This window comes from Buteo buteo, chromosome 13, assembly GCF_964188355.1.
Source record: "Buteo buteo chromosome 13, bButBut1.hap1.1, whole genome shotgun sequence".
In the NCBI taxonomy this organism is placed as follows: Eukaryota; Metazoa; Chordata; class Aves; order Accipitriformes; family Accipitridae; genus Buteo; species Buteo buteo.
In genome coordinates, this window is record NC_134183.1 from 551585 (window position 1) to 577209 (window position 25625).

Sequence of the window (25625 nt, forward strand, 5' to 3'; positions counted from 1 at the left end):
TACAGTCTGCTGCCAGCCTAACACAGCTCTAGGCTGTATGAACAAACCTGATGCCCATTTCTTCTCCCCTCATATACTCTTTCCAATCCTAATTAATGCCCGAATGTCCTCCTTCCATCTGTTCCATGCATTCTCCCTCCCCCCAGGCACAGGCCCCTTGGGAACAGGAGTCTCCCTCAATTGTCAAAAGCAACAACACAAATTACAAGGCAATGTTCACCCTGCTTGTGGGCACTAAAGGGTAATTTGAGAAATTAAAAGAGCGAGGTTGTGTGGGTGGGACCCTTGGCTACTTTTAGAAAGTTGAGCAGGGTCAGCTCTAACTAGCGGGTGAAGGAGCCTGATTGCAGCTTTCCTGGGGCTGGGGGGAGGAATGCCCAGCACTGCAGGAGTGATCCTGAGCATGCAGAGCCACCCTCTGGGAAAGGGCCTGTTGCACAACAGTCCTAACTGCTGCCTGCGGCTGGTCTGGTAAGGTCAGATCGATGTCAGAGGCCAGAGGAGAATTAATCAGGCCTCCCCAATAACGAGGTATGCTTCAATCTCCTCAAACAGGCTTAAGTTTCATTTCATTCTAAACACACACATACTGAAAATAGACTTCTCCTTCCAAAAACCATCAAAAAACCCTAAGACTGAGCAGGCATATCCTATGGCACATTGTGAAGGGTGCTGGCATACAATGGAGAGAATTCCAATGTCTGCATCAGCAAATCCTAAACTTACCATTTAGTATTGGCTCTAGCAAGCACTTTAGCTAATCCTAACAGTAGCAGGATTCCACAGGGAAAGCGTCAGTCACCGCCCAAATGATGGCAGTAGCTAAAGACTTCAGCCAAGACATCAGAAATCATGAAATAGCAGAAGGCAGACGTATATTCCAGTCCTAAGCGTTCACCCTCTTCCTCGCTGTGGGGTCGCTGCTTCAGACCACTGTATGTTAGAACTGTCGTTCAAGTGTCACTTTCCAGACATCTTCGTTCAAACGAATGGGTCTCCATTGCCAACAAGGTACTGCAAACAGACAGTCAGGAACTTCCCCTCTAAAGCCATTCCCCAGCCTACCAGAACTACCTATGTGATGTGATACAAAATCTGCCACTTCCCAGACATAAATGCCCTGTTCTTGACCTCCAACTTACACCCAGCCAAGATATCCCCATCTAATTCTCTGCAGCATACCTGTACTGGCCCTGCACAGCCACACAGCTACCTTTTAGCTCCGAAGTCTATAATTTTATCTGTTTCCCCAGTCAACACTGAGTATCTTAACTTCCAAACCAAGACAAATTACTTAGCTACTACTTAACATGAAGAAACATACTTATCTGTACAGAAGAAGAACCATAAATGTGCGTGTCTAACAAGACTGCAAAAATACACAATTAGAGTAAGAATTCCCTAATGTTAAATTTTCAGCTAACCCCCAATAACAGAGTGAGACCTCTGGAGAGATCTGTAATGAGTGAGGTTTTGTGAAACATAATTCAGGTGGTTTGAGCTTGTTTTTCAGAGTTTCTGCAACTCAGTTCCAGAATTGCATGACAGGGTGTGATCAGAGAAGGGCAGTGCAAGGTGTCTACTAAGCACTGCTTAGCAACCAAAAGACATCATCATTTTGCCTCTGAGGATGCAAAGACTGCCACATCATAATAATATCATAATATCTCCTCTGCCACGTATTTAACACCCCATGGAATCAACCATACATCTCGCCTCCTTACAGACGAGAGAAACGCTCTTCAGAGAGAAAGAAGTATCCATTCCTGTTGCTTTACTAATTCTCTCTTTCCCCAGAGTCCAGCCATCATCCTGTTCCTCTTTCTTCATCCATTACCATTTGCTCACTTAGGTATTCCAGTTAGGCATCTCTCAATCCGAGTACTCTCAATACAGCCTTATTTTAATGCGCCACCAACAATTCTAAAGCACAGACAGAATCTGAAAACTACCTTCCCACTACCAGGAGGCTACCAGGTACACCAACTCACTTCCCAGTCCACTGCACATCTAGTATTTTCTGCAACCATGACAAAAGGTAACTATCTCCTGCAATAATAAATGGCCACCATACAGCAGTCTCTACCTTCTGCTACGTAACTCTACAGGAAAGCAAGCTGTGCATTTTGCTGTCATATTTCTGTCAGCAATATCTTTCAGGAGCCAAAGATGCTGCATTATGGTTTGCCACCTTCATTCTTCAAAGTCTCTACTTCTTCTACCGAAGTTGAGATGATAGGGGCTTCTCACCAGTAGGCTGAAGCCACCTATTCACAGCAGGGTCTACTAGGCAGTCTATGCGATAAAGCCAGGTGTCAGGAAGAATGCAGTTCACTCTATGGTCACCACCCTGGACCTAAGCAAGCAGGTAAGCTGAGACAAAGTCTTATTTCATTTTAAGTGAAGTAGTGGCTATTGTGCTTTCCACAGCAGCAAGCTCTCCCTGGAGACCCACCTCCTCCCCACCACCTCAGGGAGCTCTAATCTCATGGGGAATCTGGTGTAAAGTTACCTTCTAATAATTAATGTTCTGACATCAAAGTCAGCATGCAGCTGTCTGTAAACCATCTTTAGCCCAAGAAACGAAGGGACGCCGGCACAGATTTTATCCAGCCTCTCTCTTCAGCTTCAAAAACCACACACAGGCAAAGCATTAATGGGAAGATTCTTTTACAAAAATGGACCTTTGATGTTTAAAAATAATTTGTTTTGTTTTGGGTTTTTTCCTCAGGACTGAAAAGGGACAAAAAGCAGATGCCATGTGGCTAGCCCTGCTCTGCTGTTGCTGCTGAGAGCAAGGAGAGCGGAGGATAGCAGGAATGGAGGAGGGAACAAAATGTAATCAATCAGCAGCAAAAGCACCAGAGATCAAAGGGCTTGAAAGCAGCCGTCAAAATCACATGCTGTTTAACACAAGGGCAGAACCCCCCCAACAGAATCTGCAGCTGCTTCCAAAGCTGCTCTCAAACTGGAAGGGAAGCTGGCTCCAGAAGTGCCTCTGAGTGGTTTGAACTGGACTGCAATTCTGAGAAAGATGCGGGTCAGAGAGTCCTTAGGCCACCGTTGTTCAGCTCTGCACCCTACAGCACAACTTCACATTAAGCTGTAGCCAGTAAAATGATAAAATTTTTCAGCATACAGCCAGCATACAGAAAAGCACAGACAACAGGACTGGTAAAGAGTACCACCACAAACCCTCGCACTTCTTCCTTTTCAAACACAACTGAAACCCCTCCTTTCCAAATCCCTCACAGGTAAGAGTGTGATTGAACCAAGAAACACATTAGACTGGACAAATCACCAGCCTACTGCCTAGTTCTCCATGCCCAGGGTCTGTTCCAAAAGGTTAAATAAAACCGATTAGATGGACCCAAACATGTTTCTAATATACTGAAATATTCACCACTGGGTTGGCAAGGCCTCTTTCTGCTACCTTTGTAACTGCTCCAGAGTCCTCCTTCCAGGGTCTGGCTTCTGCTCCTAAACAATTCAGAAACTCATCAAGAATAGACTGCAACCACAAAGAAGTCAACCAAGGTAGAATTTCTGCATCAACGTGAGAGCATACACATAGTCTTGCTAAATTTCTCCTGGATCAAGTTCCCTTTGAACCTCATCAGGCACCCTTTCTTTCTACTTCTTTCTATTTTTTCCATTGTTTAATCCCATGGCTGGATCAGAACCAGAGAGAAGCACAAAACTCCAACTCTAGGAGATACTACAGAGTGGGAAAAAATGAAGGGGATCTCTAAACACTAAAGGCAGCCCTAGTGATGATGTGTGTAGTGAAGGTGCAAGGAAAAGAGCCAGTCACAGAGCATCCAGGATGTGAAACTCCCAATGCACAATAATGTGGAGTAAATTATGAATTTAATGCTTCCTGTACTTCATTTTATGCTACTTGCCAGACATATCCAATCTTGCTGAAGGCATTCAATTCCATACAGCTGCCCTACAGAAAGCATACTTAACATCATTCAAAGCACTCTTGAGCCACCAGTTCTGGTATCTCTACACGGGCTAAAGCATTTTTACTTTTAACCAATACAGTTTTACTTTAGAGTCACCAACAATGATGATAGATGTGCAATTTGTCTTTCTGGGAAAAGGGTTAGAGAGAGGTAGACTTTATTTAAGAACCAGGATATTTTAGAGCAAGACAGAAAACATTTATATGCAAGCAGAAATAGAGAAGGAAAAGGATGGAAGGTTTCTCCTTCATCTGCAATACTAAGAAAATTAAGACTCACAGAAGGGATGGGACTAGACTGAAAGGAAGATGAAAGGTCCAGACCTTTTTTTTTTTCCCAAATATCAAACTCTTGTCAAGTAAGATGCAACTGTAGCTGAAAAATTCCTTTCCTAGATCCATAACCCTTATATTCTACCACACATGTAACCAAAAGAGTTAAACTATAAGTCCAAGTGACCACAGGCAGAAGGAACTCTGAGGAAGCAGATGTTAAGAACTACCAGCATGGGATACTGCTTTTACAATAGCTTCACTATGGAGTTCCACAGGAAGGGTCAGACGAGAAATCTTAGCACACATTACAACCTAAGAGTTAGAAACTCTGACCATCTTCTCAGATCTTGGAAGTCATGGGATCAAGTTGCAACAAATCTATTAAGATTGCTTCTGCTCTTAGAACAATCCTATAACAAGCTAGAAAAGTTATCCCTTTCCATATGTAAAATTCTACCAAGCTTGTACGTCTTGTGTGATCTGGGAGGTAAGTCAGTCGCAACAAGCAGCAAGCACCTCCAGAGAATTATAAAACACAAGTCTGACCAAACTCTGCTCATCTTTAGCAAAACTACACAGCAGACAGCAATTTTTAAGAGAAGGACAAGTACTTGGGGCTCAGGTGACAAAGTGGGCATTTGTTAATGAAATTTGCATGGAATTTGAGGCACAGAGATTGAGGCTCTTCTGGACTGTGCTTTTAAAGCAGTTGTGTTGCCTCCATTAGAACCATTCATCAAGGATACCTCAAGGTTCAAAGCATTGCTTGCCTCTGGACAGGAAATTCTTAAATTCCCACCCTTCACATTTCCTACAGTAAACTGTCCAAAATGCAGTATTTCCTTACTGAACTCTCGGCAGAGCTGTATGTCACCAAGGCACCTGACCCTATATTATGGGGAAAAAGTCTTAAATGCAGAAACATCTTTTTCCTCGTAGAAGCTCAGCCTCAGGCAAGACAGGATTAAAAAAAGCCCTCATTGCAAACAGATTTCCCCTTACCTGTTCTTGCTCATTTTGCAGTTCTTGGCTGTTCTTAGACTTCTTTGGCTTAGAAGGGCCTCCAGGGCTGGAAAAAGTTGTTGGCAGCTTTGAAGATGGCATATCTAACCCAAGAGATGGTGCAGCTGCAGAAGAGTCCCCCAGACGCTGTCCATCTCCAAAAAAAGGGACAAAAGGAGTAGACTCGGGTTCTGAGGAAGGCCACAGCTCCTCCAAGCTGGCATGAGATTCTCTAACCAAGTCTTGCTTGTCTGTGCAGCTGTTCAAAGACATGGCCACATCCCTGTGGTCCAAGTCCTTTGGGAATGTGTTTGCTTGAGGTAGGGGCACATCCACTGCTCCTTCAATAGAGCCTGGCCTCACTGTCAGCTCATTACACTGCACCGTAGCACCCACAGCTTCCTCTCGACCAGATGAACTGCATTTCTTCATGACAACTCTTAAAGAAGACACCAAAAGGAATAAAAACAAAATCATTTATCCTAACAGTACTGCCCTCCCCATTCTCAACGTGACCATGACACAAAGACGACAGCCAGACTCAAATATACCCCTAATTTAATGATCTGCTTCTTCCAGACACTCACAAAGAACAAGCTCCAGTTGCTCTAAAGTTAGAGTTGGGGGGTCGGGGGTTTGTGCAAAAAAAGCAGAACAGGAACTACCCACTCCACAGGAAAAAAAACTGCCTTCCAGGAAAAAAACAGCAGTCAGTTGTAAAGCACAGCTTCTAATCACTCCTGCCTGCTGTATATACTGCAAAGAACTGGCTAGAAGATCACAGAAAGGCTGTCATTGTCCCCTACCTCACCCTCCCAAACAGTCAGCAGGAGGCACTGCAGGGATTGGGAGTTTAATGCCTGAAATCCAAAGCAGGGAAGAATGAAGTGGTAGATGATGGTCCTCTCATGAGAGACTTTTAGCTTTGAATTGTCTGTTTCATTCACAGGGGAAAAAAAAAAGGGGGGGGTGAGAAAAAGAAAAAAAGAAACAAACAAACAAGCCCCTTTAATCTGCACATGACTGGTCAGTGCCAGCATCTGCAGCTGTGGGAAGCACATCTGGGCAGCAGTTTCAGATAAACAGGCAAATGCAATAATTACTGAGTGCTGCAATGTTTGTCTTTTTGAACTTTTTTCGTAATTATTTTTTTTTTTTGGTATTTGAAACAAAACAAATTCACCACCAGAGTGGAAAGGAAAAATAAAGAGTCCAAACTTTGCTCCTCCCAACCTGATGATGGCACTGCCTCCAGTCAGGCCAAGTGACTTCAGTGTTGTCTTCTCTAGGGCATCTTTTCCTGATATCTGCAACAAGAACAGAGGAAAGTAATTATGGCAACTGCCTCCCTGGGAGAGCATTTGAAGTGTTCTTTCTAGAAAGAAGCCCATATCAAAACACCACACAGCACCAGAAACAGCTCAAAATACACTCTTTCTGCAATTCGAAATGAGACCTGTATCCATCTGTATTCACCTATGCTGCTTTACCGAATTCACTGCTTATTAAATCTCAAGGGAAGATGACCTACATATATTTCCATCCCATACATACATCCATATTGGATCCGACCTCAGCAAAGCATTATTTTTATGTCAGAAGGTAAATCACAGGCAACATCTCAGAGCTGAAAGACAGTCGATTTTATTACATACACCTCCCATCTGCTTGTAATGACATGTTCCAGAATAAAGATGATCTGTCCACAGAGGTCAGTGGGAAGTGAAAGGGATAGCTAGGGAGAGCAAATTCCGTAATACGCACATACAAAATATTAAACAAAACATTAATAGCAAAAGATCAAAACACAGAGAAAAGCAAATATTTATTAAAATGAAACCACTGTTTTGACTCGAGCTTTAAAAGAAGTTGGAAAGAAAAACACAAACAGGTCATTGAGCTCATTTTATGGGCTCAGAGGTCTAAACGGCCCAGGGTTACGTTCCAAGAGAGCTTTTTTCCATACAGACACGTCATGCTTTGAAAAGACCAACATTTTTCTACTTCCCCTCTCAAGAAAGTTCAAAAGAAACACTCTCCAGGTTGGAAAGCAGAGCTGAGTTTTTCTTATTTTTTAGGGACAGAAGGAAAAGAGACTGTTAAGAAGACTTTGCTGACTTACCTCATCTCTCATGTAAATACAGACTGGAGAGAATTCACCATGCTGTTCCATAAGCTCCCTGCAATAAAGAGCAGAATACTACAGTATCTGTAGAACAGTCTACCCCCTCCAAACCAATGTAGAACAATAGTTAGAAGTAAAATTAGATAGCAACGCTCTCCTCCATGTTTCTCCAGCAACAATCATGACACAGTTCACAGAATCATTATTAGACATGAGGTAAAGAATTTGCTCCAATGCATTAACTGTTCCTTAAACACACCCCTGCAAGTTTAAAAACAAAGGAGAAATAATTAAAGTTAATTCTGAAATTAGTTGATCTTACTAGATAAATTTGAGCACATCATTCTTCATGTGTCTCAGTACCCAACCTGGAACATGACTTAATAATACTTGGTCTTTTTAACCCCTTATCTAAGTTAAATAGTTATTACAGTTTGGACTGTACTTTCCTTGGGGACAGGTCAGTTTCTTTCCATGTACACATAGCACCAAACATAATGAAATACTGCTCTAAAGCAAATAATCCGATGATGAAGAATTTGCCTTAGTATCAGACAGATTAAAAAAAGGAAAGAAAAACAAACAAAAACAAACAGCAGAAGCTTTCAGATTCTGGAGACCAGGGACAAAACGAAGCCAAAGGAAAGGCTGCCACAGTAGACAAAGTGAAGATCAACCCACATTTAAGCATTTCAGTGAGGTAGGACCCATACTAGCAATGATGCAAACTGCTGACAGACCATCTGCATAGGAAGTCATATAGAGAAGGGGAAAAAACAGTAAGGTGCTGCTCTTGACAAGATGCTACTCTTCCCATTTTCCTCTAGATAAGCAATCCTGAGGCATTCAAGTAAAAGAAAAGCTTTATTACATATGCACTTGAACGAACACAGAGGATGGACTGGGAAAAGACAATCAATGCCTGTCACAGCAAGTCTCAGTTCTCATCCATCCAAGATCAAGCAATTTCAAAAGACAGTACTTGTGGAAAACCCTACAACAGGGTGTTCTTAATGGGGGAAAAAAAAAAAAAGGGACTAACACTTTTAGCAAGGAAACCTCAGATGTCTGTAGAAAAGTAAAAAGCCTTAAAGAATTAACCAGTACATTGCACTGAAGCACTGAAATCAGTGAGAGAATTAGATTCAAAAGCAGAAGAAGTTCTCTTTCATGTTGGTCTCCCCTTCAGCAAAGTGAAACTCAAACTGAAATCAGCTGAGAATGTGGTAAAACATGAGATTAAGGAGAAGAATAGTCTCCTTCCCCCCCTCCCCCCAAAGCACACCAATGGCAAAAGGTGACCAGAACACTGTCCATCCTGAGACAGTGGTGGTTCAGAAAGATAAGTGACTGAATTCTCACAAGCATTTTTTTCTAAAGTTTTAAATTCGAAAGTTTCAGCCTAACTTAGCAGGAGAAACTACAAAACAAAAGGTGAGAAGGTTGCAACTGATGAGATTTATCCTTCTCCATAACACCCCAGTAGTTCTTGTTAGCCTGTTCTGTCCTGAGCTCTCTGGCATTGCAGTTGCACCAGGACATCCCTTGGTAAGGGAGATGTATATACCATCTGCACTGCAACAGCTGTTTTATCATCAAAAGCAAAACAGCTGAAATTCTTCCTCATGGTAAACTCCCTTGATCTTAGTGCTCTCTGCAGTCTGGGGGTGGGTGGGGGTGGGGGTGGGCAGGGGAAATGGCTTTCCCCTGTGCCTCACCCCACCAGGAAACAATCACCCATCACCTGTGACTTGAAGAGAAACCACTTCTCTGCAAATCAGCTAATGAAATCCACCTGACAGCCCAGTAAAGTGACACATCCTTGCTCATCTCCTGAGGTCTCTGAATAAAAGAGGCTGAAGCTAGTTCCTTGAGTCAACTTGTCATTTTATGCCCTTTTATGCCAGTGTTGACTACTGAACTCATGAGGACCTTTGCAAATGACTGACTTACAGGGTTATGTGAACACTTGCACTTAACTGCCTGTTAAGTCACCGGATTCTATTCTCTGCAGTGAACTTCTTCAGAAAAAAAAACAAAACCTGCAGAACCCTGGCAGCCTGAAAAAAAAATCCAATATTTTTCACTGGAAATTAGAAGTTTTGGAAAGATATTTCTACTTCAATCACTTTTCTGCATTGTTTGTAATTCTGCAGTAGCAGTCATAGCCACACATTCTCCTAAATATATTTGCACAACGTTCGTCAACTTGGTGTCCAAGTGTCACAAAATTTAAGCAGGAACTCAGACTGCTTATACCTAGTGCATCACTTACACCTATCATTTGTACACCAGGGACTCATTCTGTATCTTATGCTTTAATTAGTGAGCGTCATACCTGGACAATGGAACAGGGAATGAGTATAAGAAAAGGATGTCAGTGATCAAGGCTGGGTTCATTCTGACTTTTCCTGGAAAGGAGTTTAATGAACAGAGTTCCACTACTTAAAACATCCTGCCTTCAGCATCGTATAATATGTATTTTGGGATGCAATATTACCAGACACAAAGTTATCTCCAGGGGATCCCTTAAGGATCCCTTAAGTAGCAGTTAAAATCCATTCAGTCAACCAAGCATCTAATTCTGAAGCGACTATGTACATTACATAGTATGTCTTTGCTGTGGCCACACTGACTACTGCTGTTAGAAAGGCTTCTACTTCATAGCTGGTAAGTCCACAAATAGGCATGCAATAAACCCAACCTTTATGGAGAGACCACCTTAAGACAGGAATTAAGTTTTCTGTTCAGATAAAAAGGAAAGAAAATAGCCCTTCGCACTTTAGCAATCTGCTTGCACAGCAGAAGACAAGAGTCTGCATAGTCAAATGCATCTTAGTACTTTCAATGCAGCGGTTCCAGTAATCTTAAGTATCATCGTAATGTTCAAAGTTAATTAACAACAATAGCTTTGCCAGTATTATCTTATGTAGTCTTTCTATTATGTCCAAAACACGTCACAGATGAGCAGCTTAGAAGAATATACATACAATCAATCTCTTACATAATATTGTAACATGAATCTATTTAGCCCAGCACAAAGTGACAAAACAAACTGAACAGGGAAGGAGTCAACCAGCCAACACAGAGTAGAAAATGAACGAAAATAGCCATTAAGTTCCAGGAGAATTCATCAAGGACATTTACATTTACCCTCAAAACTCAGCTTCAGTGAAATGTCAGTGAAACAGCTGGAACCAGAAGTCACTCAGGATTGAGAGTGCCACCTGGAAAATTATGATACTCAATCCTTGAGGAATCCTCAAGAGCAAGAGCACATCAAAGATTGCCAGCTGGAGGATGTGGGGGGAACAAACCCCTTAAGCACAGACCAGAACTAAGACTTATGTTTGGTTTAGTTGTAGCAGTCTACCTCCCTTCTTGATCTAAAGGTTAAAACTTAAGCCTTTCTAAATAAAGCATGCAACAGCATGGTGATACAGGACAAGGTGAGTCACAATGAAACTGAGAAGCTCCACTCTATAGAGTTAGCAAATCCAGAGTAACCTGTAAAACCAGTCCTGAGGGTCGGGTCTGGTTTAGGGAAGTCAGGGGCCGAGAACTACTTCCAGACCAGCTGCAACATATCACAAGGGGTTTATAGTCCTGAGATATCATTCTTTCAGAACACTTCTTCCAGCCACCACACCAAATCCTGTTGTGCAGAAAGCAACCCACACCCAGAGCATCCAAACTATTACATTCAAGCTTCAGATTACAAAACACAGTTAACTTTCTAACTCAAGATGAACAACCAAAACAACACTAGAGTAGGTCTGCCACCATCTGTGGTTTTGCAATTAGCTATTCTGTGTCAAGGACAGAAAGCCATATACAATGCTCTGCAGGAATCAAGAGATTAAGTTCCTAATACAGAATGAGCATAACCTCGTGATTTGAGACTGACGCTCCGACCTCCCTCGCTCCTTTTGTAGCAGTAACTGAGTAAGTTCCAAAGGCCAATGCTTGATGCAGAAAGGCAGAAAAAAAAAATCTTGCCTCTTGACTCAACAATTGGAACAAAATAGCACCTAAGAGACTACCTTTAGCACACCATAGCAGGCCATGTGTGCTCAGACTTTTCCAGATAATCCAGGTGAGCTAGCCATCCCTACCATATTTTCAAAGGTTTTTGCTTCCAGTCAGGATCAGCTGTATCCCTACAGGAATCCTCAATAAAAGTGCACAAAAGATAAAGGACTGCTGAGACATGGAGGAAACAGTATAGAATCATAGAAAATGCAGACGAAACAGCCTAGATGAATAAAAGCTTGAACCTCGTGTTGCCCATCTACCAAGAAAGGTGGATGATCACCATTTAGGGGGAGAGAAGCCAAGGCACAATGGAATACTCATCCTCACCACATAGACCCATAAGAGAGGAAACCAATCTGGCTTACACAACCTAGTTTCATTCACCTTTCCAAAACTGCTTTCCACTTCAATCCAAGCAACTCTTTGGATTGAAGAGTCTTCTAAAAATGTATGGAAAATATCTGAACTTAATGAATGATACCACAAAAGTAGCAAAGAGTCATAGTCATTGTAAAAACTGTCTTCAAGTGTCAAGACTGCAATCTTTCTATGTAAAACAGTCTACAAAGCTGCTGAAGCTGCCAGACAGGCAAGAGTGGGAGACAGAAAAGCAACAGTTCTCCCAGGCCTCATGCTAAAAGGGCATACAACGCTTGTGCCCTCAACCAGTCTCTGCAGAACAGACTCCAAGCAAAGATCCCCCAGAGACTTATTTTTGTATAACTCTTGGAAGCCAGCAGGCTCCTCCTCCAGCTGCTGTTAATCCGTTACATGCATTCACTGAGGCAAGCACACACATCAAACACACTGTCATTTCTTTGATGTGCTGTTCTTCAGAAGGGGAACTGCAAGCAGATTAGATTCCTTCATGTAGTGATCTGACAGGGCCTGTAAACATCTTGTGCAAGGACTGCCGCACGCTGAGAGGAGGAGCAGCCTTACAATAGCTTCCAGACCTTCTTCAGACCCAATTAGCCAAGATGGACGCTGGAAACCCGGGGGAAATTCCAGTGGATTTAGAATACTTCCCCTCACGCACTTAGAGCAGCTGAGCATTCCAGGAAAACGTCTCCAGTTGGAAAGTCAAAGGAAGGATTCAGCAAAAGTCAACAACTAGCTGACTAGTTAGTCAACTGAGTCAATACACACTGAAAAGCAGCACAGCCCATTAAATCTGTACGGATGGCTATAGATCCAGCTTGTTTTGTGATTAAGTCACACACAGCATCTTTGCTGCTCGTTGAACTTAATCGAAAGTTTGCAAAGTCCATCCAAACATCTGAGCTCAGCTTCCAGAGGGCAGAAAAGAACAGCTGTGTCTTATGAACTGAAGTTAATAATGCTTAGCACACTGTAGCAGTTAGAAGCTTAAAAAGAGCAGCATGTAGATTAACTATTAGTATTACAATAACCTGTAACAAATAAAACCACTCCAAAGGAGCAAAATTATATAAGAAGCTCAAAATTTAAACCAAAGAAATAACCAACTAATGTGTGAGAAAGCCACACAAAGACTATTTGTCACCGTCCATAATTACCACCCCTACCAGTCTAGCAGTTCCCAAACTGCAACAGGCACTCTTCTCCCAGAGGGCACAAAGTATGTAGTAAGGTACAAGAGGGGCCTTAAAACACCCAGGAAAATTATACCTGGCTTTTCTTGCCTATCTTTTTCCTCAATCAAAAGAAAAAGAATTCTTTTCTCTCTAGCACTTATGTGAAGACTGTCCCTTTTGACTTCAAAGGAAATGCCACAGTGTAGACCTGGTCCCTGACCATTAAAGATGAAAAGAGAACGAGAAGTAAGACTCATTTATATCACTTTAGAGTCACCAGACTACCTCAAGCATTCCCTCAAATTATGGTTTGATGACACAACATGTTGAGTAGAAAAACTGACATACACCATTCCTACCCATCTGCTGCTGCTTCCTTTAGGATCCTTGCTTCCAGACAAGCTACACGTCTTGTCATAACTGCCTATGAGACACAACCCTTAACTGGGTTAGGAAACTTACCTACCTGAAAGATAACGTAGGGAAAATACCATTTTTCAGCTGAATCAGCTACTTAAGCCAATTCCCCACAAAACTGCAAAAATAGTATGAGAGGAGTTAGATAGGAGAGCAGGAAATGAGCACTAACTGTTCAATCCCTTACTGCTACACAGAAGATGCCACTGATCCAAATTTCCTCCCTTGGGCCAGCACTGGTCACTCCTTTGATCTTGTTATGGGCCAGTCAGGGAGCATGATGTCCTATGGTATGGAATATCCCTTTGGCTAGTTCAGGTCAGCTGTCCTGGCCCTGCTCCCTCCCAGCTTCTTGTACACCTCCTCGCTGGCAGAGCATGGGAAACTGAAAAGTCCTTGACTTAGGATAAGCATTACTTAGCTACAGCTAAAACATCAGTGTGTCATCAAGATTATTCTCATACTAAATCCAAAACACAGCACTGTACCAGCTACCAGGAAGAAAATTAACTCTATCCCAGCTGACACCAGGATAAGACTTCAAAAGTTTTGAGACAGAAAGCTACTCCTTAGAGGAGTACTGAATTGGTTTGAGAAATTAACAAAAATAGTTCCTATTTGCACAATACCATAGCACAGCATCTGTAGAGATGAGCAAGAGATTCAAATGCAACAGAGCAACTAGCAGAAGGCGAGGAATGCAAGAGAAAGAACAAGCCAGGAATACAGGATCTTAAAAAAAAACATTTTATCAAGAGAAAGGTAAAGCCAACTATGACAGAAAAAATGAAATTTGGAAATTCTGTTCAGAATAGAATGGCTGTCACAGCTTCAAGGCTTCATCTTCCAAGCCACGACAAAAGAACTGTCTTTGGAGAAAAGTTTATTAGCTTGACATTTCAAAACAATACAGTATTTTTAAGTCAAAACTAAAGACAAAAGAAAGCACTGAATGTAGACTGGACTGAAATAATAAGATTTCTAACCCATGTATATATTCAATAAATGTAGGACAAGAAATTCTTCCATTTAAACAGGATCTGATCAGTCTTTTGAAGATTCCACATTAGTCTGCCAAGAGCTCCAGAACTCCTCGAAGAACTTGCACAACAGCAAGCCTCAAAAGCAATAGCAACTCTCTTAAGAAAGAAACCCCTCCACCACATGGAACCGCAGCACAGAAGTGCTGGTGATCAAGACAATCCAGGCTACCATCTCAACTCTGGCAATAACTTGACTTCAAACAAGTTTGTGTAAAAGACAGGCACGGCAATATATCCAAGTATAGTTTCTTCCTAGCCTTAGCAGTTTGGTACCAGTTTATGCCCTGAACCAGGAGTGCTACTCCAGGATTAAAAAATAATGAAACTATGGAATGTCAAATCTGAAAGAGCAAGGAAAAAGCAAACGTCTGTGTTATAAGGGAAAAAACAGAGTCAAATAAATGCAAATTCTACCGATCTGCAGTATTTAGCTGGATCACCATAACAACAACTAACTACCGTCATGCAGAGATCCATCCAAACAAGTATTTTCTCACCGCGTTGCTCACCTGATCCTGGCAAAATGGTTGAGAAGTTCCCACAAAGTCTGTTGACAGAGAAAGGTGTCTTGTAAACGGGAGCCATCATCTAATTGTAATGCAATCCGAACCTAGGGGAAAAATACACTGAATTAATGTGAAAATTGAATTAAAACTTTTTTTTCTTCACAACTTTTTTTAATACTTCAATGATCTCTAGGACCTGCTATCCAAAAACCCATTACTTCCTTCTAAACACCTGCTGCAAAGGATTACATTAGTTAAAAATGCAGAGGGGTATTCAAATTATTATTTTAGAAGTTAATATTTAGAATAGTTCTATTCTGCTATGAATATGAGTATTATATACGAGGACCCTATGAGAGACAGTGTCAAGGGCCTTACTGAAGTCCAGGTAGACAATATCCACTGCTCTCCCCTCACCTACCAGGCCAGCCATTTTATCACAGAAGCTTATCATGTTGGTCAAGCATGACTCAACCTTGGTGAATCCTTGCTGGTTACTCCTGATGATTTTCCTGTTGTTCATGTGCCTGGAAATGGCTTCCAGGATTAGCTGCTCCACTACCTTCCCAGGGATCAAGGTGAGGCTGACCCACCTGTAGTTCCCTGTGTCCTCCTTCTTGCCCTTCTTGAAGACAGGAGTGACATTTGCTTTCCTCCAGTCTTTAGGCACTTCTCCCATTTACCATGATCAAAGACTATCAAAAGTAGCCTTGCAGTGACATCTACCAGCTCCTTCATCACTCATGGGTGCATCCCATCAGGGCCCATGGACTTATATGTGTTCAGATTGCTCAAGTATTCCCTGACCTGATCCTCTTTCACCAAGGGTACATCCTCCTTGCTCCAGCCCTTCTCCCTCATCTCTGGGACTCGGGATTCCTGAAGGCCGGTTTTGCTAGTAAAGACTGAGGCAAAGAGGCATTCAGGCTCCTCCATGTCCCATGTAACCAAGTCCCCTGCCTTGTTGAGGTATGGGCCCACACCTTTCCTAGCCCTCCTTTTGTCACCCATGTACTTAAAGAAGCCCTTTTTGTTGTCTTTGCTGTCCCTGGCCAGATTCAATTCCAGCTGGGCTTAAGCTTTCCTAACTTCACCCCTGGATGCTCAGACGAGGTTTCTCTGTTCCTCCCAGGTTACCTGTCCTTGCTTTACTCTCTGTATGCTTCCTCTTTTGAGTTTGGCCAGGAGCTCCTTGTTCATCCATACAGGCATTCCGGCATTTTTGCCTGACTTCCTGTTCACTGGAATACACCACTCTTGAGCGTGGAAGAGGTGATCTTTGAATATTAACCAGCTTTCCTAGGCCCCTCTTCCCTGCCATATCCTAAGCTGAAACATATTCAGAGAATGCAAGCATCCCAAATAATGTGTGATCACAAACAACTGAGATGTTCTGTTTTATGCTACCTGAAACTCTACAGCAAGGGTCTTCACAGCTATATAAAAATAATTCCAATAACCCAGACAGGATTGATGCAGCTGCATAAACTACACAACCAACACAGAACTCTGTTGACTTAAGCATCAATTTGCAGAACAACTCCCCTGGGGCAGAACAAACAGTATACTTGCACATCCACAGAGAGAAACAACGAACATGGTCCAGATCTATCTTTGAATTATTGAAGACCTAACTGTTATCAGTCCAAAGGGACTACATGTGTAACTTGCAATTCACTAATGCTTCCTAACCACCGAATTCTGACATACAATTTAAGAGTGAATTAGTAAAAAAATCTCAAAAATTATTCCAGATGGTCAGTTATCAAGTTCTTAAACACGTTCAAAAAAAGGCAAAGGACAGCTAGCTACCTATTCTAATAGGCCTTTTCCAACCGGGAACATGAACATTCATGTTCGTTAGCAGGTGCTCATGCAGATCCTACGTATTCTTCGGAGAATTGCTCCCCTCCACCCTTCACTGCCAAAAAAAAATAAATCCAAGGCATTTCTAAAATGAATGCACACTGAGGACAGTCCTGAAAAACTTCAAATTCCTGATGGTCCCAAGGAAAAAAATCTAGCAGCTGACCAAAACATGGACAATGGCAGAGCATTTCAGGTGTTATGTTTACCTTCTAGAGAATATTCAGCCTTCTTTTTCAAAATGTCTAACTCTTAAGTTTTCCCAATTAGTTCACCCGTCTAAAGTAAAAAAAAAAAAAGAAAAAAAGTCCCTATTAGATGGCACCTAGCGTCTCTAGTTAACTATGCCTTTCTGAAGCCCACAGAAATTGGCCTTATTCAAAGGCCTGAGAAGGACATAAGCCTAGGGCAACAACAGCAGCTTTCTTTCATTCTGTGTTTTCATGTGACCCTACCAACAATATCAGTGTATCCTCTCTGTGAGAGTGCAAGATGTGTGTGCAAGCATTGGGGGGGGGGGGGGCAGGAGGAGATGGGAAAAAATAGACACCACACACTCCAGCAGTCAACTGTGATTTCCTTGGAGGAATATGTTTGTCGTTTGCCTCGGCTCCTACCAGTCCTTGCCGGACTGCAAATTGTGATCTGCTGGAGACAGGAATTTTTCTAGATAAAGGGAACAGTGGCATCATCAACTACTAGCCAACAGAACGAAGTCATTTCATCCCACCACTAACACAATCTCCTGGTTTCTCCATGATGGAGACAAGCCTTAGATTATTCTCAGCTACAGCAGAGTGATGACAGCTGACATCACCATTCTATAAGAATCCAGCCCAGAAATTCAGACTACCAGTTGCATCAGTTTTTGGGCAACAGTTCAAAGCTAAGCATGTCACGAAAGTCCTATTCAGTCAATTAGAAAAGTCTTTTTAAAAAAAACAGGCTCTATATAGAATAATAGAGAGACCAGCACCAATTATCTTCTAAGTTTACAAACGTATCAACAAAAGGCTAACAACTATTAGCACTAGAACTGTACTGATGGTACCCCTAGATCACCTGCCATCACAAGGGGAGTTTGTTCATTTTTTCACTAAAGAACTGCCTTACAATCAATGATTTTTACATGCGAAGGCAAATCCAAAAGCATTCTATTTTAAAAATACCAGATTTGCTGAACAAACTCATGATTTATCGAAACCTGTATTCTGTCTCTAGGGGTAACTGCTGCCAACACACCACAGGACAGCACACCTACTTCCACGCACGTTATCTCAATAAAAGAGACAATAACAAAAGGCACAGAACCAAATTCATCCCAACATTACTCCAGCTGGCCTGCACGATTGAGTCCATATCTCAACTGCCACTATATCACAGCATAATACTAGTGTCAGTTCTAGTCACAGTTATTCGGCTGTTTTAAACTTCCTACAGAGTTTGACACTAGTTCCCTGTGGCATGGAATGCTTTTGGTCAATTGTTCTATACAAAGTATGTTTTTATACTGTCTGTAAAATTCTTCCAAGTGAAATCTCTGCTCTTCGTTTATGGGACAGCAACTCTGTTTAGACTGCACTCTTCACAAGCGTATTTGCTGTAATCTTCTCAGCTCCATAAAATAGCAATGAGCACTCCAAGGGAAGCCTCACTTCTGTAGATTCTTCTGCTGAAATACAACTAAACAGTAACAACTTAAACTTGCATTAGTTTTTCTCTTTTGTGATCTAAAGTAGTGATTCCATGCTACAACCTCTCTCCTACGGTGCACCATCCTTCTCACCTTTCCTGATATACTGCATATATCTTCATGGGGGAAAAAAAAAATAAAACCACGGTTTTCCTTCAGTACAATACCTCCCAAACTGGATGCAAATGTCAGATAAAGTCATCACTGTACCATTTTAATAGAACCACTTTCCTCTGGAAGACGAACTCCATGCCATCACAATGTTTTTTTAACTGAAAACTTTAAGCAGATGCTATCAGCTTGTGCTGTTTTTTTAACTAAATGCGTCATTTGGAGCACAAACTTCCTTCTACCACAAAGTCAGAAAGAAAACATTAATGACAAAACAAAGTACATGGAGGTTTTACAGAGAAAAATGTGGACACTGGTGACCCCCAAAACTACGCTGCATGCCCACAGTGAACTAGAGCAGAGATTCCAAAACCTTCTCACACTATAAAGTTCACTTTTCAACGTATGTATCAGTTTATCTTTGTGACAGCTAAGGCAACTGCCTATAACAAAATACCACTAACACAATTTGGCAGACAGACATAAAGAGATTAGCACTAATAGACTTGAAACTTTCAGAAAAGTTGAGAAACTGCATATGAAGAAGTCAGTAAGAAGAGAGACGACTGTTAGCGATAAGACAAATTTTCATTCCCAGGCTATTTAAATAAGATCATACATCATATTTACCACATAAAATGTTTACGCTCATTAACATCTATGCATCGTTTTAAAAATTATGCCTCCAGCTGTTATGACGACACTCATAAAAGATTTTTTAAATCTCTTAAACATGACAGTAATTCCTACAGAACACGGCATCCATAAGCCCTTTGCAAATTGTACTAAATGGGGACATTCTGCTAACTACTAAACACAGCACATGTCACAAAAAATTCTAAAGCTGCGTGAACACACCGTGAACAGCAATGCTGGGAAAGAAGCAAAAGAGACTCCTGTAAGAATCTGAGATTTAGTCAAAATCCAGAGGCAGACAACAGCAACTGAAATAGAAATTAGGAAAGGGAACTGAGTTAGTAGCTCGACTGCTGAGCAAAGTCATCAGTGATGTTTAACTTCCTATACATTCATGACTACCAGTTTTTCAACTCCCCAAAAGATCTCCCTATCCCCCGGCACACAGCTGGAACTCCATCATCATACAGACTGTAAGCAAAGACTTCCATCTACTAAATTACCATTTTCCACCACGCCTCAGCCACTCTTTGGGTGGTCTTCCACTCAAGCATTGGCCAAACCTAATCATGCTCTTGCTCATTAGATCTGACAAGATCATATCCAGCCCAACTGGTAACTGAACAAATCAGGTCACATTGTGAAATGAACATACCGTGTTTCCAATTCCCACTCTATTAGAGACTGGCACCATCTCCAGCTTGGCATTGTTGGGCAGTCTGGCAAATCTCCACTGTAAAGAGAGATCCAACACACTCCTCTGAAACCTAAAGAAGAACACAGCCCATGAAGACAGCAGAACCATCCTGTGCCACCTTCAGATCACTTCAGGGACTGGCAACAATGCAAAGTCCAGGTATTGAGCAAGAGAATTCCCCGCACGCTGACTAGAAGCCATAGAGCACAATTCAACAATGTACAACTGGTAACTGAGAAAACAATCATCAACAAAAATTATTCTGCATACCAACAAAGCTGCAGTTTGTAGAATTCACAGCCAAAATACCCAAATATATGTTCCTCCTCAGGCTTTAAGATATAAAGAGCAAATGAATACTTATTCAAGCCTGGTGTTCACTGTTAAATAAAAAGGCACCTTTTTTTACTGCCACTCAGACAAATAACCTCTTGATTATGATAGCGTAGAAGTATACAGTCAAACCACCAGGTAAGAGGAGAAGACTCCTACCGGCCTCTGAACTAGCAGAAGTGCATGTGTGGGGAGGGACATCTTCGTGGAGGTTATGCAGGATCTCAATACCCATCCCAAAAGCGAAGGGACGTGCCACGGGGGGGATGGGGAGAGATCAATTTGAACAAAGTAACTCTGCTGGAGAACAGTCTGGACGGCAGCATGCAGATCCCTCTCTCCCCAGGGACGACTGCGAATAACGTCCTCGTGCGCTACCACGCAATCCCCACGTAGCTGTGGCAAGGACTAAAACCAAGACCGACCTCGGGGCACAGCCCGAGGGCTCCCGGGCCCCCTTCGGACACCCACCCGCCAGGCCTCCCCGCGTTCCCGCCGGGCCCGGGCCCCAGGCCCGGCGGCGGAGCAGGCCTCGCCGGACAGCCTCCGGCAGCGCGCCGGCACCAGGGGCAAGGCCGCGGGCACCGGGCGTGCGCCTCGCCGACGACGACGACGACGCCGCCGCGGCGGGCGGCTGGGCAGCGCCGGGCCCGGCGCCGCCCGGCCCGGGAGAGCAGCCGCGGGCGGGGCCTCTCCCACCGGCAGCGCGGCCTCCAGCCGGGCCCAGGCCGGGCCGGGCCGACCCGACCCGCGCCGCCGGCCCAGCAGGGCGGAGGTGGCCCCGCGGTGAGACTCACTTCAGGCCGTACTCGCCGGGGCTGCCGCCCTGCTTCCTGCAGACCTCCTCGAGGATCTGCGGAGAGAACAGAGGCGTTACCGGCCGGCCCGCCGCCCTGCCGCCGCGCCTCGCCGCTCCGCCGGCCGCCCCCGCCCCGGACCCACCTGCAGCAGCACTGTGCCGGGCCCCACCCGCACCGTGACCCGCCGCCCGCTGGGGGCCAGCACCGACACCACAGCACCCCCCCCGCCCGCCGCCGCCGCCATCTTCCCTCCCGCCGCGGCGCCGGCCCCTGCGCGGCTGGGGCGGAGCTGGGCCCCGGGCCGCCCCTGCCAGCAGGCCGCGCCCCGCCCCGCCCCGCCGCGGAGCGCAGCGGAGAGCGGCGGGCGGCCGCGGGCGAGTCTCCCGGCCGGGCGGAGCCGGGGCCGGCTGCCCGCGGCGGCCCGGCGTTTGCCGTTCCCCGGGTGCGGAGGGCGGCTGGCAGTACCAGCCGCACCCGCGGCGAAGGGCAGGCAAAGGAGCGTGCGGCGGCCGCGGCCTCCAGGCCACAAGCCGTTGCCTTGGCGGAGGGAGCGGGACGGGCGGGCGGCGGAGACCCCCGCCCGGCCGAGGGGAGGGGAAGGGAGGGGAGGCGGTCCCGCCGGCGGTTCCGGCAGCTGCTGGCTACGCGTTGCCTTTCCCCGTGCGGTTGCCGGTGTTGGGATCGGTCGCCTGACCCCTCAGGAAATAAAGCGGACTTCTTCGTTGGGCTTGGACCTTGCCTGGCAGCTGTACGTGGTGACCCCCCCAAATGCGAGCCCACCCGGCCGGCCGACGTAGCAAAGCCTGGCGCGCAGAGGCCGCGTACGCGCGGTCGTTCTTCACCCCGAGTCGGAAGGATCTGTGCGGGGGGCTGCGCGCTGACGTGCCAAATTTACGGCAAGAAAGCTCTTCCGCAGGTTTAAGCTCTTGCCTCTTCACCAAGCAGTGCTGGCAGCGACTAACAACTCCGAAAATATCCACGTGTACAAGACAGGTACTCCTTGGCAAAAGATAAAAGCTATTGCGACAACCACGTTTCAGAGAGAGGAGGGGAGCATCTTACCACGTTCCCATTGTCAGATGAGTGTCTAGACAGCGTCACAATCAGGGCACCGGTGGTTAGACAAATTTCAGCATCCCGCTGCCTCGGAAAGCCATTTCTTATGGCCAAAAAGAAGGAAAAACATCGATTGGGCATCTCACGATTAGTGTTGCAAGCTCAGCCCTTCAAATGAGATGACTGCACCTAGGGAACCAAGATATCTTACGTTTTATGACACAAAATTTCTCAGAGACTTTATTTCACTTACGAGCTTCCCTTTGCCTCTCAACATCGCCTTTTCAGCATCGAAGGCGCTCTCAGAGATTCAACTACAGTCTGTTTTGTTTGCTATCAAAAAAAAAAACTTTTCGTTTGGGTAACCACTGGAATTTATTTAGCCTAAGCTGCTACCACATGCCAAATACTTTCTCTGCTTCTTCTATATTTATCATATATGTTAAGCTTAAGTCCCCACCGCCACCCCCAGCGCCCACAAAAATGTCTGCTTTGCTTGGCTTATAAAGGAAAAAGATCCTTTTAAGGCAAGACACGTTTGTAAAAGATAACGCTTGCTTGTTTTTACCATATCGGCAGTGTGAGAGAAGGGAGAAAAAGAGAGGATGGGAATTTTCATGATGGAGAGACATCCCCTTGCTTATGCACGTGGATTCCTAAGTCCACCCAACACCATAACTGCTCAATAAGATGTAGTAATAGTAGTAAAGGATGTCCTGGTGTATAATGCCTTGTTTAAAAATAACACTTAAAAATGTCTTCGCAGTTGTTCTTTCCGTTCCATTGGAAAGCATCATTGTCATATCACCTACACAGCTACAGCATTCAGGACATTGGCACCCCAGTCCATGTCTGTAACTGCTGAACACATTAAAATGGTTTAAGTTGATGTCAAGGGGGACCTCATTACAATATTCCAGTACTTAAGGGGCAGCTACAAAGAGGAAGGAGGCTCTCTCTTCACAAGGAGCCACAGGGAGAAGACAAGGGGCTGTGGGTACAAGTTGCATCGGGACAACACTTATCTTGACACAAGAAAGAAATCTCTTATGGTGAGAACAACCTCCCAGGGTTGAGGGTAGAGTCTCCGTTGCTGGAGGTTTTCAAAATGCCATCAGACAGGGTGCTAGATAATCTCACCTAGACTCCTTTTCCCACGAAACATTGGACCAGAGGTCCCTTACAACCTGGGCTGTTCTATGATTCTATGATTTAATTTTACTTTCAGAGCTGGGATGGACAAGGTGTATATATATGGCCAGTTACCACAGAACAGCTGATTAGTAACTTATTGGTCCATATCAGCTGAATGATTTTCAATCATATGTCAATACCTTGTAAGTTGTCTGTGAGCACTTTTTTTTTTTTTTTTTTTTACTATTTTAGCTAAGCAGCTATGGAACTTTCCGAGTATAATCATGATAGCTATATATGGAGGTATTACCAACATCCTTTTACTTGTCAGTTCTCATCTTATGTAGTGAAGAACTTTGTTCATACTCTGAAATTCGGCATTGCATAAGGATGTTATGAATCGCCGTCCTCTCAAGGATGCTTTGTTCTAGGAGAGAGGCCCCCCACATCTTAGAAGACCTTCTTAATAAGAATGGCTACACAGGCTCACACCAAGGTAATCAGAACACTACCTCTGACAGCAACTGGGAACAGCAGCAGAGCAGAAGACTCTGCAACTATATTTTCCCCAGTATCAACTTCCAGTTTTCAGCAATCTGCATCTTCTAGACTTCCCGAGTCAGAGCATGCGTCTTTACATCTGATCGTATCTGATGGCTCGCTCTTACATGAATTTGCCCAGCCACGTTTTGAGCCCATCTGAGCTTTTGGCATCCACAGGATCATGGGGCAATGGATACCACAGTTAAATGGTATTGTATGACCAAAGTACTTAATTTTGTTGGTTTTAGAACGTCTTCCTTGGTGTTCCCCAGCTCTTACTAAGAAACAATCACTAATCATTCTCTGTTGCCACCTCTGTAACAGTCACAAGTCTAGAGACCTACTTCTTGTAATTCCCTACCTTTTGCTGTAAAATATGTGAAGAGGCATGGGGACTTAAGGGCAAGATTGTTCTGAAAGTTGGCACACTTTTGCCTCCAAAGGGTGCGACAAATACCTATGGTGTGCGAGTTCTTAGTCTTTAAAATACGGTAAAGATCCAAAGCTTTCCAAGTATCTAACACAGAATGAAGATATCCCGTCCTTCCTCTAATTCATACCTTCACAGAAGGTATGAAGAAGAAACAACTAAAACCGCTATGTTAACCCCAATGATTATTCAGCTGCTGAGGTGGAGCAGCCATTCGATTTTAAAAGATACATTTTGGGCTTCATGGAGCCCAAAAAATTGGTCTTGTTTCTGGATAGGGGGTAGCTGCTATTTGATGTCTGAAGCTGGCAGCTGTTTCCTATTTTGCATTTGGAAGTGACACATCCCTTAAAGAAATGTTGCTCCTGTTAAAAAGACACCGATGTAATTCGAGCTGAACATTTCCAAGTTGCAGGATTAGAGAGATGAATCTAGTTTTTTAATGGCATGTCATAATCAGAAAGCTGCATGGAGGTTAAGGGTCACATTTCATACCCAGAGCCACTTCTAATCTCAAATATTTATCTGAAATTAGAAGCATCAGGAGAGAAAGAAGGGGGAGGTAACTACAACCTGGAGTTCATTAAAGTGCTACAAAGAGGAACTCATTAGGGAGTAGCTGAAAATACCCTTAACAATTCGGGCTTCTGCCACTGTCAGGATCAAGAGGGTGCCTGCAAATCTACCAGGTGAGCCTCAGCAAAACAACATCCACCATGCTAAAAACTTTTCAGAAATTGCATTTCATTAGTGATTACAGTGAACAAACTGTAGTATGACCTTTCCCCAAAATCACCTTTTAGGCAGCTAGTGCTTTGCATTAGATAAATATCCCTGGCATTATGCACGTTTGCATTCTGTCACACACCCACACAGAGAATAATGCATAAATTTGCTTCTCAACAAAGCATGGAAACCCCCCTTTTTTTTTTCTCTCAAATGGATAGGAAATCAACTGTGAACATCGAGAAATACGTTATAACCAGTTCCAAAATAGAATATAGAACAACAGTTACTTATCAGAGTTAACAATGCTGTAGAGTATTTCCTCCTGTCTGTACCAATGGTACATGCTACTGATCATGCAGGATCCTGGAGACATTCAAGAGGGTGGTTCCTACCAGAGCATCACACAGCATGTTAGGTTTGTATGAAGCACAGAAATGAGCGCCATTGCCCTGTCAGAGTTCCTTTACCCCCACCCAGCACTGATGTTAGAAGAGATGGCAGTAGCTGACTATGCGAAAGCAGGATTTTATCTTTTGGTGAGTGGTCTTCTATGGGGTGACTGACACCACACACACACACACGCACACACACTTTTGATCAACACAAGACCCAAGAAACAAGCCAGGGAACTTCAGCTGAGCCAGGGCCGCAGAGCTGCTTAAATCAG

At 43.9% G+C, this 25625-nt stretch overlaps 1 protein-coding gene across 5 annotated transcripts in view; it reads right to left on the reverse strand.

Moving 5' to 3' along the window:
* ASPSCR1 (ASPSCR1 tether for SLC2A4, UBX domain containing) overlaps nucleotides 1-22184 on the reverse strand; it is a 50989-nt gene extending 28805 nt beyond the window's left edge. The window contains exons 1-7 of one of the 5 annotated variants that reach the window (XM_075044044.1): nucleotides 22129-22184; nucleotides 21064-21119; nucleotides 19892-20003; nucleotides 14934-15034; nucleotides 7371-7428; nucleotides 6482-6555; nucleotides 5249-5687 (exon numbers count right to left, since the gene is read on the reverse strand). In XM_075044044.1, coding sequence (XP_074900145.1) covers nucleotides 5249-5687; nucleotides 6482-6555; nucleotides 7371-7428; nucleotides 14934-15034; nucleotides 19892-19930 — 711 coding nt within the window. In that variant the 5' untranslated portion in view covers nucleotides 19931-20003; nucleotides 21064-21119; nucleotides 22129-22184. Of the gene's footprint in view, nucleotides 1-5248; nucleotides 5688-6481; nucleotides 6556-7370; nucleotides 7429-14933; nucleotides 15035-16067; nucleotides 16172-19458; nucleotides 19466-19891; nucleotides 20004-21063; nucleotides 21120-21208; nucleotides 21332-22128 lie in introns of those variants that run through there. The other 4 variants (XM_075044046.1, XM_075044042.1, XM_075044045.1 and 1 more) reach the window with 4 other exon arrangements.
* Nucleotides 22185-25625: the final 3441 nt, after the last annotated feature.